The sequence below is a fragment of the Lolium rigidum genome, chromosome 2 (genome assembly GCF_022539505.1).
Source record: "Lolium rigidum isolate FL_2022 chromosome 2, APGP_CSIRO_Lrig_0.1, whole genome shotgun sequence".
NCBI lineage: Eukaryota > Viridiplantae > Streptophyta > Magnoliopsida > Poales > Poaceae > Lolium > Lolium rigidum.
In genome coordinates this window covers 30,902,375-30,920,317 of record NC_061509.1, presented here as the reverse complement: position 1 = coordinate 30,920,317, position 17,943 = coordinate 30,902,375, and the positions used below count along the sequence as shown (strand labels likewise).

The window sequence follows — 17,943 nt, the reverse complement described above, 5'->3', positions numbered from 1 at the left end:
GGGAAAACTTGCTGCTGTACGCATCACAACTTCCTCTTGGGGTTCCCAACGGACGTGTGCTTCACGCGTTATCACTAAGCCGGTTTATAAGCCGGTTGGGAGAGAAAGCCTTGCTGATGTTTGCTTTAATGAGAAAATCGGATACCTTCGTCTGGACCCCGCAGGTAGACGCAACGTTCAAGGAGCTGAAGAACATGCTAGCCACAGCTCCGGTATTGGCTTCGCCTTTGGAAAGGGAACCCATGTTGCTCTACATAGCAGCGACAAACCGGGTTGTGAGTGTTGTGGTTATGGTAGAAAGAGAGGAAGATGGAAAAACCGTGCAAAGACCGGTATACTACCTGAGCGAGGTGCTCTCCCTCTCAAAGCAAAACTACCCGCACTTCCAGAAAATGACCTACGGCGTGTTTATGGCTGCCACTAAGCTCAAACATTACTTCGAGGAACATCCGATGAAGGTAGTGAGCGAGGAACCTATCTCGGAGATCATCGGCAACAAAGATGCCAGCGGCCAGATTGCTAAATGGGCAATTCAGCTATCAGCGTACGTATCGGCGTATGAGAGAAGAGACGCCATAAAATCACAAGCTTTGGCCGATTTCCTGGTTGATTGGGCTGAAATGCAATATAAGCCGCCTAAAACAGAAGTGGATTACTGGAAAATGCACTTTGACGGGTCCAAACTCAAAGAAGGTCTCGGTGCAGGAGTGGTTCTCACCTCACCAAAAGGGGATCACTTGAGATACGTGCCACAGATACACTTCAGGGCATCAAACAATGTCGTTGAGTATGGAACCTTGGTCCACGGGCTCAAGGTCGCAAAAGAAATAGGTGCACACCGGATCATTTGCTATGGTGATTCGGATCTGGTGGTGCAGCAGTGTTCCGGAGATTGGGATGCAAAAGATGCCAACATGGCCGCATACCGGTTCCATGTGCAGAAGATTGCCGGATTCTTCGACGGGTGTGAGTTTCACCATGTACCACAAGCAGAGAATGAAGCCGCGGACACACTCTCCAAGTTGGGCTCGTCTAGGCAGGAAATTCCTGCCGGAATAGCCTTAGCGCACCTGAGGAAACCATCAATCAAACCAAGTCCGGAATCTGAGTCAATTTTTGTACCAGAATCCCATGTTGTGCCAATGGACATTGAGGAAGGAAACCCGGCGACTGCTCTGGCTAACCCGGGGACTTCGGAGTCGAAACCGAAAGAAACTATGATGGTGGATTACAGGAGATTGATGTACCGGTGTTTACGGTTCGGGAAGCACCAACCTGGGTAAAACCTATCAAGGAATTCCTGATCAACGGCGGCTTACCGGTTGATGAAATTGAATCGAGAAGGATCCAAAGAAGGTCAAAGGCGTACACCATCATCAATGGTGAGATGTACAAGAGAAGTGTTACCGGTGTCCTCCAACGATGTGTGGAACCGGAAGAAGGAAGAAAGATGCTCCTAGAAGTTCACCAAGGAGAATGTGGGCACCATGCCTCATCTAGGGCGCTGGTGGCAAAAGTGTTCCGACATGGGTTCTATTGGCCCACTGCATTGGAGGAGCTGAGGACTTGGTCCGGAAATGCAATGGGTGCTAGAGGTACGCCAAGCAATATCATACCCCAGCATCCGGTTTAAAAACGATACCAATAACTTGGCCATTTGCCGTTTGGTGCCTGGACATGGTCGGACCGTTCAAAACGGCAAGAGGAAGCATGACTCACATCTTGGTGATGGTCGATAAATTCACTAAGTGGCTTGAGGTAAAGCCAATCACAAAGTGTGATGGGCATACAGCAGTGAAATTCTTGAAAGATGTCATCTTGCGGTACGGATACCCGCACAGTATCATCACTGACAACGGGACAAACTTTGCTCAAGTATATTTTAAGTGGTTCTGTGATGATAACAACATCCGGTTGGATGTGTGTTCCGTGGCACACCCACAGGGCAATGGGCAAGTTGAAAGAACAAACGCACTTGTGCTTTCCGGTATCAAACCGAGGCTTATTGAGCCACTCGAAAAAACGCCAGGGTGTTGGCTTGATGAATTACCATCAGTGATGTGGAGCATAAGAACCACACCGAACCGGTCTACCGGATACAAACCATTTTTCATGGTATACGGAGCAGAAGCGATCATACCAACCGACATTCTCCATGACTCACCAAGAGTTCAACTCTAAACCGAAGAAGAGGTAAAAGAGGCTCGAGAAAATGATGTTGACTTGCTCGAGGAGCAAAGAGAAATGGCCTTGGCAAGATCAGCCATATACCAGCAAAACCTCAAACGCTATCATAGCCGGAAGGTAAACCCGAGGGTGTTCCGGGAAGGAGACCTAGTGTTACATCTAGTGCAGTGCACTGAAGGACTCCACAAACTCTCACCTCCGTGGGTAGGGCCTTTCATTCTGAGCAAGGCTCTGCACAATCATGCCTACTACCTGATCGATGCACAGGAATTGAAGAAGGGAAAGAAGGACAAGTCAGGCGAGGAAACCAAGCACCCATGGAACATAGCTTTACTCCGCCCTTTCTATTCCTGAAGATGTGATGTAAGGAGTTCCTTTTTATACCTTATATGCTATTAATAAGAAGCCGCACCTCGAATGTATCTCGGGGACTGCCTCTACCGGAATTGCATGCAATGTGTTTATTTTTTCTGAATACCGGTTTGATTGTTGGAAACTTTCCTTTCCGGTTTAGTAACGTGCTAAACCTAAAGAGGAATCTTTGACTCTGCTGTTGTCCGCAACCCGGCTTCATGGCAAGCAAGATGAACCGGAAGGATGTAAGCACGCGAAAAACAAAAAAGAAACCGAAAACAAACAACCCGAAGAAGGTTTAACTAACCCCGGCTATACCGGTTTTTTGTGAAAAATTTCGATTTTTTCTAAGTTCAAGAAAATGCTTGCTTGGCAAAAGAACTTTGAGTCTCATACGTCAAACACCCCAAAGAGGTAGACAGAGCCAAAGCAAAAGAACCAAACGTGCATAAGATTGATCTCGGGAACGAATCCAGAATATTCACCGATGCAAGAAATCAAACCGGAAAGATTTCTGATAAACCAAACTTAACCATGTTATAGCATAACAGGCTTAAAGGTTCCGACAGGCAAACCTATTATGCTACGTAAAGTTTAACGTACCCAAAAGTACTTAGAGTATTGTGTTACATTTCCCACCCGGCATACCGGGGAAATTTCACAATTGTTTTTGATGAGGCAGGGTCAGGATTCACTGATAGAGCGGAGATGAGCTCTCCAGGGCTGTTGGACGAGTAGCAGGTGCTTCCGGGACTTGGTCAGGGTCGACTGGGGATTCTGGCGCTGCTACCGGAATACCGGCATCTGGCTGCTCTGGATTCACCGGGGTTTCGGCTTCGTCCTCACCGGCTTCTTCATCCTCCTCTTCATCAGCGGATTCTTCTGCGAGATCAGCAGGAGGAGGAATGAAGGTGCTGGTGGTGGCGTAGCTGGCGATCTGGTACGCCCGGGCACGGCGAGCCACAGCCTTGGCCGGATCCTTGTTGGTCGGGGGATCCTCGCGCATGCTATGCAATGCGTCTAGATCCAGGCCCTCATACCATGAGCACGCGAAGCGCAAGGCCATGTTGGCTCCGGCGCGAGCCGCAGAACGACGCCACTCCCTCAGCCGTTTGCCGGTCTCTTGGAGTCGCTCGGCAACGAGGTTAATGTTGTCCGGAGCGGGCTCTCCGGGCCATAGGCACTTGAAGGCCACAAGGGCAGCTTCCAGCAGCAGGCGAAGAGTCCGGTCAACAGCGCGCATGTGCGTGATCCGGCAGTACCACGCGGTAAGATGATCTTTGGCGGTCCAGGCAAGGGCAGCATCGACCACGTCCTCAACCCGACCTTTAGCGACAGCGGCCTCAGCACGTTCCTGGGAGTCCGGGAAGAGCTCTATACAAACATTGAGAGGCCGGTATCAGAACGAGCCGGAGAAAATGAAAAAGCTTTTAAGCAAAAATAAGAGCAAACTTACTCAGCGCTTTCATGTCGGTATCTTTGATCATGGCCTCGATGTCGTTCATGTACTCTTCCACCGCCGCCACACGTTCCTTCTCCCGCTCCTGCAGCTTGCGCTCGTCCTCCAAGTCACGGAGCAACTGTTCTTTTGCGTCAGCAAAATGCTTTCGCGCCTCCTCCACCTTGGCGTCACCGGCTGCTATGGCATCCTTGAGCGCCTTAGCGTGCTCAAGCCCAGCTTGGATCAGTTGATCCTTCAGCTTAGCAGTTTCTTCCTGCTGGGCTTTGAGTTCGCCTTGGTGCTGGATGGCGAGCTTGTCCTGGGCAGCTGGATTTCAGAATAAATGAAGTTGTACATAGAGATAATGAGAGAGAAAACAAATCGGAAGACTTGGCTTACCCTTGAGCGCCGCAACCTGGGCAGTCAGGCCCTCCACGGAAGCTTCCGGCAGGATGGCTGCACAAAAGAGACTGGTTATTAGCATCTGGCAAAAACACACCGGTACAAAAGAAGCCGGTAGGCTCAGGCCAACCTTGGCAGTTGATGTGGGTTAGCTGGAGGGCAGTAAAGGCATCGGTGATGCTCTAGTGCTCCCACAATAGCTCCTCAAATACCTGCTTCCGGGAGTCCAACACGCCCTGCAAAAATGAAAAGTTGTCGTGAGCTATGCCGGTTTTTTGCAGTTTCGCGCTAAGTACTTCGTGCTTAACCCGAAACTCGGTGACTAGCTATGCCGGTTTTTTGCAGTTTCGCGCTAAGTACTTCGTGCTTAACCCGAAACTCGGGGACTAGCTATGCCAGTTTTTTGCAGTTTCGCGCTAAGTACTTCGTGCTTAACCCGAAACTCGGGGACTAGCTATGCCGGTTTTTTGCAGTTTCGCGTTAAGTACTTCGTGCTTAACCCGAAACTCGGGGACTAGCTATGCCGGTTTTTTGCAGTTTCGCGCTAAGTACTTCGTGCTTAACCCGAAACTCGGGGATTAGCTATGCCGGGTTTTTTTTTTGCAGTTCCGCGCTAAGTACTTCGTGCTTAACCCGAAACTCGGGGACTAGCTATGCCGGTTTTTGCAGTTTCGCGCTAAGTACTTCGTGCTTTACCCAAAACTCGGGGACTGGGAGGATATATCTATTAATTGTTGAAGTTAAAAAAGGTTTCGGTATGAAGAAAAAATTGAAGTTCTAGTATGAAACGTACCAGCACATTTTGGTTGGCATCATGCCAGGCGATGTCGAACTCCTTTACCGCATGCTTAAGCCGACGGAAGTGTTGCACGGTGCTGCGAGGGCCGCGCTCATCAACAACCACCTTACCATCCTTGTCGACGCCGCAAGTGGCCTCGGTAACGTCGACAAGGTTCCATCGTTCCACGAGGTGCTGCAGCGCACGCAGGTTGGTGTTGCCGCGGCTCAGCTGCGTGACCCGCCCCAACTGCACCGAGACCTTTTTGCCGGCAGCAATCGCAACGCGACCGGCATGAAGGATGAGGGATTGGGCTTGCAAGCCAGAGGCAGGAGCGGCTGTAGCCGCGACGGCGGCAGAGAGTTGCTCGGCAGTCACCTCGGGGGCAGGAGGTTGGCTGACAGAGGCCGACGGCGGCGCAGCTGCGCTCTTGGCCGGTGATGGAGGCTCGGAGGTTGTAGCGAGAATCTTGGAAGGTGGGGCGGCAGGTGTTTGTTGCTGTTTTTCAAGAACGGACGGAACCAAAGGTTCCGACCGCTCGGTTGATTCTGAATCGGCGTCCATGTTGCCAGCGCCGGTGTCTTCGAATTCTAGATGCGATGAGAAGTCATCCACGCGGTGATGTCCCTGTTTAGGGGCCGCGCTCCCCGAACTTGTTTTGCCTCCCCGAGGGGAGCCGGACTTTGTAGAGAATGCTGGTGGGTGCTGGTATCTTGGGGGGGCCTCCGGCTGCATGTCGGGCGCGCTCCTGGTTAGTTCAAGAGCAGGCCTGAAAAATAAAAAAGTTAGCCGTTGTGATCATCAAAAAACAAAGTTCGTACTGGAAAGCTTGGACAGAAGGTTTACCCGGAACCCTTCGGGATCTCCCTCTTCCTCTTGGGCCTTGAAGGCCCGGAGCTCCTAACCTTTTGGCGCTTAGAGGGCGGCTCCATTGAAAGTGCATGGAGCCCCCATGTGTGGTTTTGGTAATTAATGACAATCCCTATGGACTAATGTTTGCATTGAGTTATATTTGTAGGTGTTGTCCATAGGCAATGCTTGAACCATATGTTGGCTTGAAGGTTGCAATAAGAAGAATTTGATGAAGGATATTGATGTCTACGGGTGCTTCTATTCTTGTAGACAGTGTTGGGCCTCCAAGAGCAGAGGTTTTAGAACAGCAGCAAGTTTCCCTTAAGTGGATTACCCAAGGTTTATCGAACTCAGGGAGGAAGAGGTCAAAGATATCCCTCTCATGCAACCCTGCAACCACAAAGCAAGAAGTCTCTTGTGTCCCCAACACACCTAATAGGTGTACTAGTTCGGCGAAGAGATAGTGAAATACAAGTGGTATGAATGAATATGAGCAGTAGTATGGCGCCAGAAAAGTGTGCTTGCTGGCGTGCAGTTGATGGTAGTAATATTGCGGGAAGTAAACATGTAGTAGTAATGCAGCAGTAGTAACGCAGTAAAACAGTAACAAGCAGTGATAGCAGTATTTAGGAACAAGGCCTAGGGATTAGACTTTCACTAGTGGACACTCTCAACATTGATCACATAACGAGAATAGATAAATGCATACTCTACACTCTCTTGTTGGATGATGAACACATTGCGTAGGATTACACGAACCCTCAATGCCGGAGTTAACAAGCTCCACAATTCAATGTTCATATTTAAATAACCTTAGAGTGCATGAAAGATCGAAACGACTAAACCAAGTACTAACATAGCATGCACATTGTCACCTTCATGCTTATGTAGGAGGAATAATACACATCAATACTATCATAGCAATAGTTAACTTCGCAATCTACAAGAGATCATGATCATAGCATAAACCAAGTACTAACACGAGTGCACACACTATCACCATTACACCGTGCAGGAGGAATAAAACTACTTTAATAACATTGCTAGAGTAGCACATAGATAAATTGTGATACAAAATACATTGCAATCATAAAGAGTAAGCACTTCACTATGCCATTCATAACAGTGAATAAGTATTCTGTGAAATATAGCCTAAGAGACCCACACGGTGCACACCTGTCACCTTTACACACGTGGGACAAGGAGTCTCCGGAGATCACATAAGTAAAACTCACTTGACTAGCACAATGACATCTAGATTACAAGCATCATCATATGAATCTCAATCATGTAAGGCAGCTCATGAGATTATTGTATTGAAGTACATAGGAGAGAGATGAACCACATAGCTACCGGTGCTTCCCCGAGCCTCGATGGAGAACTACTCCCTCCTCATGGGAGCAGCAGCGGTGATGAAGATGGCGGTGGAGATGGCAGCGGTGTTGATGGAGAAGCCTTCCGGGGGCACTTCCCCGTCCGGCAGGGTGCCGGAACAGAGACTCATGTCCCCCAGATCTTGGCTTCGCGATGGCGGCGGCTCTGGATGGTTTCTGTGGGTTTCGTCCTCCGTAAGGGTTTTCAACGCAGGGGCTTTATATAGGCGAAAGGGCAGCCTCGGAGGGGGCCTGGGGCCACCACACCATAGGGCGGCGCGGCCCCCTCCGGCCGCGCCGGGGTGTGGTGTGGGGCCCCCGGGGCTTCCCTACGGCGGCTCTCGGGTGTTCTGGATGGTTTCGGGAAAAATAGGAACACAGGCGTTGATTTCGTCCGATTCCGAGAATATTTCGTTACTAGGATTTCGAAACCAAAAACAGCGAGAAAACGAGAGCTGGCACTTCGGCATCTTGTTAATAGGTTAGTTCCAGAAAATGCATAATAATGACATATAATGTGCATAAAACATGTAGATATCATCAATTAAGTAGCATGGAACATAAGAAATTATAGATACGTTTGAGACGTATCAAGCATTCCCAAGCTTAGTTCCTACTCGCCCTCGAGTAGGTAAACGATAACAATGATAATTTCTTAAGTGACATGCCATCATAACCTTGATCATACTATTGTAAAGCACATGAGATGAATGCAGAAATTCGAAGCAATGATGAAGATAATGAGTAAACAAATGAATCATATAACAAAGATTTTTCATGAATAATACTTTCAAGACAAGCATCAATAAGTCTTGCATAAGAGTTAACTCATAAGCAATAAACTCTTAGTAGAAAGCTTTGAAACAACACAAAGGAAGATATAAGTTTCAGCGGTTGCTTTTAACTTTAACATGTATATCTCATGGATAATTGTCAACACAAAGTAATATAACAAGTGCAATAGGTAAACATGTAAGAATCAATGCACATAATTTACACAAGTGTTTGCTTCTAAGATTGAAAGAATAGGTAAACTGACTCAACAATAAAGTAAAAGAATGGCCCTTCAAAGAGGAAAGCATCGATTGCTATATTTGTGCTAGAGCTTTGATTTTGAAAACATATAGAGAGCATAAAAGTAAAGTTTTGAGAGGTGTTTGTTGTTGTCAATGAATGGTAGTGGGCACTCTAACCCCCTTGCCAGACAAACCTTCAAAGAGCGGCTCCCATTTTATTTTATTTTTGGGTGGCACTCCTTCCAACCTTTCTTTCACAAACCATGGCTAACCGAATCCTCGGGTGCCACCAACAATCTCATACCATGAAGGAGTGCCTTTTTATTTTAGTTTTATTATGATGACACTCCTCCCCACCTTTGCTTTCTCAAGCCATGGCTAATCGAATCCTTCGGGTGCCAGTCCAACAATCACATACCATGGAGGAGTGTCTATTTTTGTTAATTAATTTGGGACTAGGAATCCCATTGCCAGCTCTTTTTGCAAAATTATTGGATAAGCGGATGAAGCCACTAGTCCATTGGTGAAAGTTGCCCAACAAGATTGAAAGATAAACACCACATACTTCCTCATGAGCTATTAAACATTGACACAAATAAGAGGTAATAACTTTTGAATTGTTTAAAGGTAGCACTCAAGCAATTTACTTTGGAATGGCGGAGAAATACCATGTAGTAGGTAGGTATGGTGGACACAAATGGCATGAATATTGGCTCAAGTATTTGGATGCATGAGAAGTATTCCCTCTCTATACAAGGTTTAGGCTAGCAAGGTTATTTGAAGCAAACTCAAGTATAAAATGGTGCAGCAAGACTCACATATAAACATATTGTAAGAATTATAAGACTTTACATTGTCTCCTTGTTGTTCAAACACCTCAACCAGAAAATATCTAGACTTAGAGAGACCAATCATGCAAACCAAATTTTAACAAGCTCTATGTAATTATTCATTAATGGGTACAAGGTACATGATGCAAGAGCTTAAACAAGATCTATATGAGCACAACAATTGCCAAGTATCACATTATTCAAGACATTATACCAATTACTACATGTAGCATTTCCCGTTTCCAACCATATAACAATTAACGAAGCGAGTTTCAACCTTCGCCATGAAAATTAAAAGCTAAGAACACAAGTGTTCATACGAACCAGCGGAGCGTGTCTCTCTCCCAAACAATCATTTATTCAAACAACAACAAAAACAAAAACATACAGACGCTCCAAGTAAAGTACATAAGATGTGACCGAATAAAAATATAGTTTCAAGAGAAGGAACCTGATACTTTGTCGATGAAGAAGGGGATGCCTTGGGCATCCCCAAGCTTAGATGCTTGAGTCTTCTTGAAATATGCAGGGATGAACCACCGGGGCATCCCCAAGCTTAGACTTTTCATTCTTCTTGATCGTAGTATATCATCCTCCTCTCTTGACCCTTGAAAACTTCCTTCACACCAAACTTCAAGCAAACTCATTAGAGAGTTAGTGCACAATAAAAATTTACATGTTCAGAGGTGACACAATCATTCTTTACACTTCTGGTCATTGCATAAAGCTACTGGACATTAATGGATCAAAGAAATTCATCCAACATAGCAAAAGAGGCAATGCGAAATAAAAGGCAGAATCTGTCAAAACAGAACAGTTCGTAAAGAAGAATTTTAAAATGGCACCAGACTTGCTCAAATGGAAAAACTCAAAACTAATGAAAGTTGCATACATATCTGAGGATCACGCTCGTAAATTGGCAGATTTTTTAGAATTTTCTACAGAGGCCTGTGCCCAGATTCGTGACAGACAGCAATGCTGTTTCTGCGCAGCGATCCCAAATATAACATCAACTTTGACATAGAAACTTTACTTGGCACAAAAACATGATAAGGAGAGGTTGCTACAGTAGTAAACAACTTCCAAGACTCAACAAAACAAAAATTGCTGTAGTAAAATAAACACATGGGTTATCTCCCAAGAAGTTCTTTCTTTATAGCCATTAAGATGGGCTCAGCAGTTTTAATGATGCACTCGCAAGAAATAGAAGTTGAAGCAAAAGAGAGCATCAAGAGGCAAATTCAAAACACATTTAAGTCTAACATGCTTCCTATGCATAGGAATCTTGTAAATAAACAAGTTCATGAAGAGAAAAGTAGCAAGCAAGCATAGAAAGATAAAACAAGTTTAGCTTCAAAAATTTCAGCACATAGAGAGGTGTTTTAGTAACATGAAAATTTTTACAACCATATTTTCCTCTCTCATAATAACTTTCAGTAGCAACATGAGCAAACTCAACAATATAACTATCACATAAAGCATTCTTATCATGAGTCTCATGCATAAAATAATTACTATTCCCAACATGAGCATAGTCATTCTTATTAATTGTAGTGGGAGCAAATTCAACAAAGTAGCTATCAAATATAGGAGGTATATTGTAATCATAATCAAATTTATCCTCCATAACAGGTGGTAACAAAAGACTACTATCATTATAATCATCATAAATGGGAGGCAAAGTATCATCAAAGTAAATTTTCTCCTCAATGCTTGGGGGACTAAAAATATCATGCTCATCAAAGCCAGCTTCCCCAAGCTTAGAATTTTCCATAGCATTAGCAACAATAGTGTTCAAAGCATTCATATTAATATGTTCCATGGGTTTTTAATTTTCGCATCAAACCATCCATGTCTTAAATCAGGAAATAGAATAAAAAGGTCATTGTTGTCCATTATGCCTAACTAGTGTAAACAAGAAACCAAATGTCGCAATTGCGAGTCTAAAGGAAATAGCTTCGAGCACACACACAATGGCGCCGAGAAAAGTCATGTTACCTGGAATCGGAGTATGAGTGCCTTTTACCTTTCCTCCCCGACAACGGCGCCGGAAAAGTGCTTGATGTCTACGGGTGCTTCTATTCTTGTAGACAGTGTTGGGCCTCCAAGAGCGAGAGGTTTGTAGAACAGCGAGCAAGTTTCCCTTAAGTGGATTACCCAAGGTTTATCGAACTCAGGGAGGAAGAGGTCAAAGATATCCCTCTCATGCAACCCTGCAACCACAAAGCAAGAAGTATCTTGTGTCCCCAACACACCTAATAGGTGTACTAGTTCGGCGAAGAGATAGTAAAATACAAGTGGTATGAATGAATATGAGCAGTAGTATGGCGCCAGAAAAGTGCTTGCTGGCGTGCAGTTGATGGTAGTAATATTGCGGGAAGTAAACATGTAGTAGTAATGCAGCAGTAGTAACGCAGTAAAACAGTAACAAGCAGCGATAGCAGTATTTAGAAACAAGGCCTAGGGATTAGACTTTCACTAGTGGACACTCTCAACATTGATCACATAACAGAATAGATAAATGCATACTCTACACTCTCTTGTTGGATGATGAACACATTGCGTAGGATTACACGAACCCTCAATGCCGGAGTTAACAAGCTCCACAATTCAATGTTCATATTTAAATAACCTTAGAGTGCATGAAAGATCGAAACGACTAAACCAAGTACTAACATAGCATGCACACTGTCACCTTCATGCTTATGTAGGAGGAATAATACATATCAATACTATCATAGCAATAGTTAACTTCGCAATCTACAAGAGATCATGATCATAGCATAAACCAAGTACTAACACGAGTGCACACACTGTCACCATTACACCGTGCGGGGAGGAATAAAACTACTTTAATAACATTGCTAGAGTAGCACATAGATAAATTGTGATACAAAATACATTGCAATCATAAAGAGATATAAATAAGCACTTCACTATGCCATTCATAACAGTGTAAGTATTACGTGAAATATAGCCTAAGAGACCCACACGGTGCACACCGTGTCACCTTTACACACGTGGGACAAGGAGTCTCCGGAGATCACATAAGTAAAACTCACTTGACTAGCACAATGACATCTAGATTACAAGCATCATCATATGAATCTCAATCATGTAAGGCAGCTCATGAGATTATTGTATTGAAGTACATAGGAGAGAGATGAACCACATAGCTACCGGTACAGCCCAGAGCCTCGATGGAGAACTACTCCCTCCTCATGGGAGCAGCAGCGGTGATGAAGATGGCGGTGGAGATGGCAGCGGTGTTGATGGAGAAGCCTTCCGGGGGCACTTCCTCGTCCGACAAGGTGCCGGAACAGAGACTCCTGCCCCCCAGATCTTGGCTTCGCGATGGCGGCGGCTCTGGAAGGTTTCTGTGGGTTTCGTCCTCCGTAAGGGTTTTCGACGCAGGGGCTTTAAATAGGCAGAAGGGCAGCCTCGGAGGGGGCCTGGGGCCACCACACCATAGGGCGGCGCGGCCCCCCTGCGGCCGCGCCAGGGGTGTGGTGTGGGGCCCCCAGGGCTTCCCTACGGCGGCTCTCGGGTGTTCTGGATGGTTCCGGGAAAAATAGGAACCTGGGCGTTGATTTCGTCCGATTCCGAGAATATTTCGTTACTAGGATTTCTGAAACCAAAAACAGCAGAAAGCGAAGCGGCACTTCGGCATCTTGTTAATAGGTTAGTTCCAGAAAATGCATAATAATGACATATAATGTGCATAAAACATGTAGATATCATCAATAAAGTAGCATGGAACATAAGAAATTATAGATACGTTTGAGACGTATCAGATATCAAGTGTCAAGTATCTCTTGAAGATGAAGATGAAGTGAGCCCTCAAGTTACTTCAAGACATCAACATGATGAAGAATTAAGAAATGAAGTGCAAGTTCAAGATGAGCCAAACTCGAAGAGGTCATATGCTTGAAGCTTGCCATGAAGAAATGAAGTGCAAGTTCAAGATGAGTCAACTCGAAGAGATCATTTGCTTGAAGCATGCCCTCCATATGGTGTTCATGGATATATGAAGTTGCACCGAAGAAGAAGCTCTCCCATGGTGGATTATGGGGGAGCAATCCACAAGACTTCGTCAAGCAAGCACAATCAAGAAAGGTGTTCCATCTTGATGCGGTCAAGATCGTCATCATCGAGCTCAAGTGGAATGCGCAAGTAAGGTTTGCTCTTGATAGGGTTTCTTTCTCACCGGTCTCATAGTGTAGTTGGAGACCGGTTTATAGTTTAGTTGCCGTACTATCAAGAGGGCTCTCAAGTGAGTAACTCGACCGTATCGTCCGGAGAGCTCAAACCTTTGCATCCTTGCATCATCGTTCTTGGTTGTTATTTGGATCTTATCCATGTGATGTTTTAGAGCTTGTGCCTTTTCTCATGACAAGCTCTAGTTCATCGAAAACGGATTTTGCATAGATCACTTGTTGCTTTTCGAGTTTGATGATTTTCTCGGTTTCTCATGTTGAGGTGTTGCACCTCTAAAAATAATAGAAAATCACCCCCAAATAGTTTCCATATTTTTGTTGGGTAGCTCTTGTCCTCCTCTTTCCAACAAAATTGGTTTCGTCTTGATCCGAGTTTCCAAACTCTAGATATTGTCTTTTGAAGTTTGTCTTCTATTTGTTTTAAAGAAAAAAAAAAGGGGAGGCAGCCGGCACTACCGCAATTGATGGGCCGGCAGTACCGCTCGGCCCACTCCGGCACTGCCGGCTCCCGCGCGCTGCACTGCCGGGCCGCGCAGCACCTCCGGCCTGCCCCCAGCGGCACTGCCGGGCCGGCCCAGCCTCGAGCCCAGGCTCCACCGCTTGTTGGCCGCCTACCGCGCGCCGCTCGCCAGGCCCAGTCGCGCGCTGCTCCACTCTCTCCCACGCGCTGCTTCGCCCGCTCGCCCCGCGCTGCCTTGCTCGCCCTACCGAGCCGCTCGCTCCTTTTCCTGCCAGCGGCACTGCCGGCCTCTCTCTGGACGAGCCCAACGGGCAGAATTCCTGCAGCCCCTTTAAATAGTCTTCTTCCTCCTCTCGTTTTTCAGTTGCTTCACACACTTTTTGCTCTCCTCCATTGCTAGTATTTGAGAGCTCCCTCTACCTCAAATCCCTCCAATTATTCTTGAACCTTTTTGAGGGAAAAGGAAGAGGAGATCTAGATCTACAATTCTACCAATCAAATCCATCTCTTTGTGAGTGGAACTCTCTAGATCTTGATCTTGGTGTTCTTTGTGAATTCCTTTGTTCTTCCTCTCTTATTCCCCCAATAGCTTTTGTAGCTTTGTTGGAATTTGAGAGAGAAGGACTTGGGCATCTTTGTGGTGTTCTTGCCATTGCATTGGTGCATCGGTTTGAGTTCTCCACGGTGATTCGTGGTGGTGAAAGCAAGAAGGTTGTTACTCTTGGGTTCTTGGAACCCTAAACGGATTCTAGACCTTTGTGGTGATTTGTTGGGAGCCTCCAATTAAGTTGTGGATGTGTGCCACAACCTTTGTGTAAGGCCCGGTTTCCGCCTCGAAGGAAATCCCTTAGTGGAACCGTGACCTAGGCCTTTGTGGCGAGGGTCACCGGAGATTTAGGTGAGGCGCCTTCGTGGCGCTCGGTGTGTGGTGTGAGTACCGCATCTTGGGGTGAGGCCTTTGTGGCGTTGGTGTGCATCGAGCAACCACACCTCAAGGTGAGCCTTTTGTGGCGTTCGGGAGCACTAAGCCACCGCACCTCTCCACCGGAGATTAGCACTCACAAGAGTGTGAACTCCAGGATAAATCATCGTCTCCCGCGTGCCTCGGTTATCTCTATACCCGAGCTCTTTTCTTATGCACCTTACCTTGTGATAGCCATCGTGCTTGAAGTTATATATCTTACTATCACATAGTTGCTTGTATTGCTTAGCATAAGTTTATATATCTTGCTATCACATAGTTGCTTGCATTGCTTAGAATAAGTTGTTGGTGCACATAGGTGAACCATAGTATATAGGCTTTGGGCTTGACAAAGTAAACGCTAGTTTTATTCCGCATTTGTTAAGCCCATCTCGTAAAAGTTTTAAACCGCCTATTCACCCCCCCCCCCTCTAGGCGACATCCGTGTCCTTTCAATTGGTATCAGAGCAAGGTCTCTCATTCTTAGGCTTCACCGCCTTGAGAGTAAAGATGTCGGTTAGGGGATTAGATCACAATAACTTGTTTATATTTGATGGCACAAATTATGATCTATGAAAAATTTATGTGCTTAATATTTTGCAGGGTATTTCCCCGAACATGGAGCGATTTCTTGACATGGGTTTTTCTTCTCCTAAGGATCCCCAAAATTTATCTTATGAGGAGAAGAAAAACTCTTGTCTCGATGCTCCTGCTTCTCATGTGTTTTCCAATGCATTGGCTGCGAACCCACCAGGCATGGTTTCATCATCTGTGCCAAACACAGCAGGCCAGGGGCCTCACCCAACCACACACAATGGAGCTGGCACCGTGAGCTCTGCAACATCAGGAAATGCCCAACTACAGAGTGAACTTCTGGGTTCTCATCATGGACAAACATTACCGAGTGTGCAATCTCATGTAACTGGTGCAGGTATTTTTCTTGAAGTGATCTGAGTTCTCCCTGTAGGGAAAATCGTACTGAATCCTCACCGTTCCTGTTTCTGTTGTTGCTCTTAGGTACTTCGCATTCAAATACATCTGATCCCTGTTTGACACTACAAGATAGCAGTACTGTGAATGTTTCCACTGGCGATGTGGATAACATTAGGACACAGTCTCGGGAACTGGCAGCAGCTAGCTTAGCAGGACAGCTGACAGAGACATATACTGGCGATGTTCCTTTAAGCACATCAGCAGGAAGCTCTGAATTGAATAACAAGCCCTCAGATGGAGTAACTGGAGAGTCTACTAAACCTAGTGCTAGTGGCAGTTCTGGACCGCTTGGTCTTGGTGGTGGTCTGCAGCCTAAGGTATTAAATAACGACTCTCTAGTACAGTCTCACAAACTATATTGTCCAGTTCACATTTTTTAGCTTCCATTGATTTGATTTCTGCAAGTTGTGGGTCTGTAATATTTTGTGGTCAGCTGCAATGTCATTGATTATTTAAACCCCACTTGCAGAGACGTAACAGAGTAGCAAAGCCATCTGGGACTAGCGGCGATTCTGGCGAAGCAAGAAGCTGTTTTGATGGGGCAGCAGGCTCTGCAGGCCCTAGTTTCGAGAAGTGCCAATGCAAGCAGCGGCAGTGCTAAGAATTCTCACTCTGCATCTGCGACACCTCAGGTTGCTGCTGGAATGCCTCTGAGAAGACCAGGTGCTGAAGGGCAAGTCGATATCGGCAGCATGTTATCCAGTGTTCTCAACAGCCCGGTCTTTGGCAACCTGATGTCAAATGTAGCAGCTCAAACAGGATTAGAATCACCATCTGATGTGAGGAACATAATGGAAGACTTAACACAGAACTCTGCAGTGATGGACACCTTGAGTAATATGGTCCAAAGTGTGGATGGTCCACGAAGGGGCCAAGGAGGTGGCTTTGACTTGTCTAGAATGATGCAGCAAATGATGCCAGTTGTAAATCAAGTTCTTGGTGGAGTCGCAGCTCGTCCTGCTGGAACAGAGGCTGTGGATTCTAGATTGCAACCTCGGCAAAATGACAGGGAAGTTAGTGATGCTGTAGATGGCAGCAGCTCTCAGGTACGCCATCCTATTTTAATGAAAGAACATTCACTGGGCCTGTTCTACTCTCTCGTATGGTTTAGTATATTTGGGCACCAATCATCAATCTGAAGAGTTGAAAAACATTAATGTTAGAGAATAAGAATTACTACTTATATGTTCCATTAATAAATGTTGCTAGCCAGTTTCATTTTTGTGTAATCCTGATCCTTGTCTATACGGCATTGCTCAAGCTTCGTATTTGATGGACAGATTGATCTTCATGAAGCATGTGAACGCATTGAGCAATGTGACCCCCCTGAGGATATCTTCGGTGCTGTCCTTGAGACTGCTGCTCAGGCTTATGGTGAAGACGAGAGCATTCAATTCATGCTTGAAGAGCTTGCTAGTGATCCGGAGCTTGCTGATGTATGCTTCCTTCAACCCTTGCTTTTTAAAATAAGCTCCATTCTGGGTATAACTTATTTGTTTAGTTGATCCTGTAGAATTAATTTGTTGGTGAATGGTATACACTACGAGATTATACTATACCTGTGGAGTATAGTCAATTTGGTTTGTTATGTGTGTGGTATATGGTATTCACAAGGCGGGGTTGTGCAGGGTTGTTATACTATAGTAGGAAAAACTGCAGATGTCGACCCTAACCTGCCTCTGCAATATGTATTGTTGTCAGGACTACTTGAAACTTCTGCTGGAACAAGTCGGCGAGAGAGTGGAGTCTGATTCCGAGAACAAGAAGCAGTCGTGAAGCATGAGTTGGGAGGTGATTGAAGAAGGGGGTGATACATGCGATTTGTTAGTAAATTACAATGTGCTGAAAACCATGCCTGTGGTTCCATCCGTCCGTTTGCTGCACAGTGACTCTTGAACATTCAGACCTTGTCAGCCATCGATGGTGGTGTGATCGGTGATGACTCGTGACTGTCTTGTACCAAATTTTCTGAATGTTGTACCAAATTTTGCTAGTGGCACATGCATGCACATAGCTAGCTAGCTGGAGAAACGGATAATGCACAAATGTTGCATTGCAGATATGCGTTTATTGAACCTG

At 45.7% G+C, this 17,943-nt stretch overlaps 2 protein-coding genes across 2 annotated transcripts; both read left to right on the top strand.

The window, feature by feature from the left end:
- Window positions 1-15,604: 15,604 nt before the first annotated feature.
- LOC124689445 lies at window positions 15,605-16,465 on the top strand. The gene is made up of 3 exons (XM_047222976.1): window positions 15,605-15,802; window positions 15,889-16,181; window positions 16,334-16,465. Exons 1-3 carry the CDS (start codon window positions 15,628-15,630, stop codon window positions 16,463-16,465), a joined length of 600 nt encoding a protein of 199 aa, XP_047078932.1. The 5' UTR covers window positions 15,605-15,627.
- A 6-nt stretch (window positions 16,466-16,471) lies between these two features.
- LOC124686192 lies at window positions 16,472-17,679 on the top strand. Its single transcript, XM_047220182.1, has 3 exons — window positions 16,472-16,910; window positions 17,145-17,300; window positions 17,566-17,679. The coding sequence occupies exons 1-3, from the start codon at window positions 16,509-16,511 to the stop codon at window positions 17,638-17,640; spliced, it is 633 nt and encodes a 210-aa protein (XP_047076138.1). The 5' UTR covers window positions 16,472-16,508; the 3' UTR covers window positions 17,641-17,679.
- Window positions 17,680-17,943: the final 264 nt, after the last annotated feature.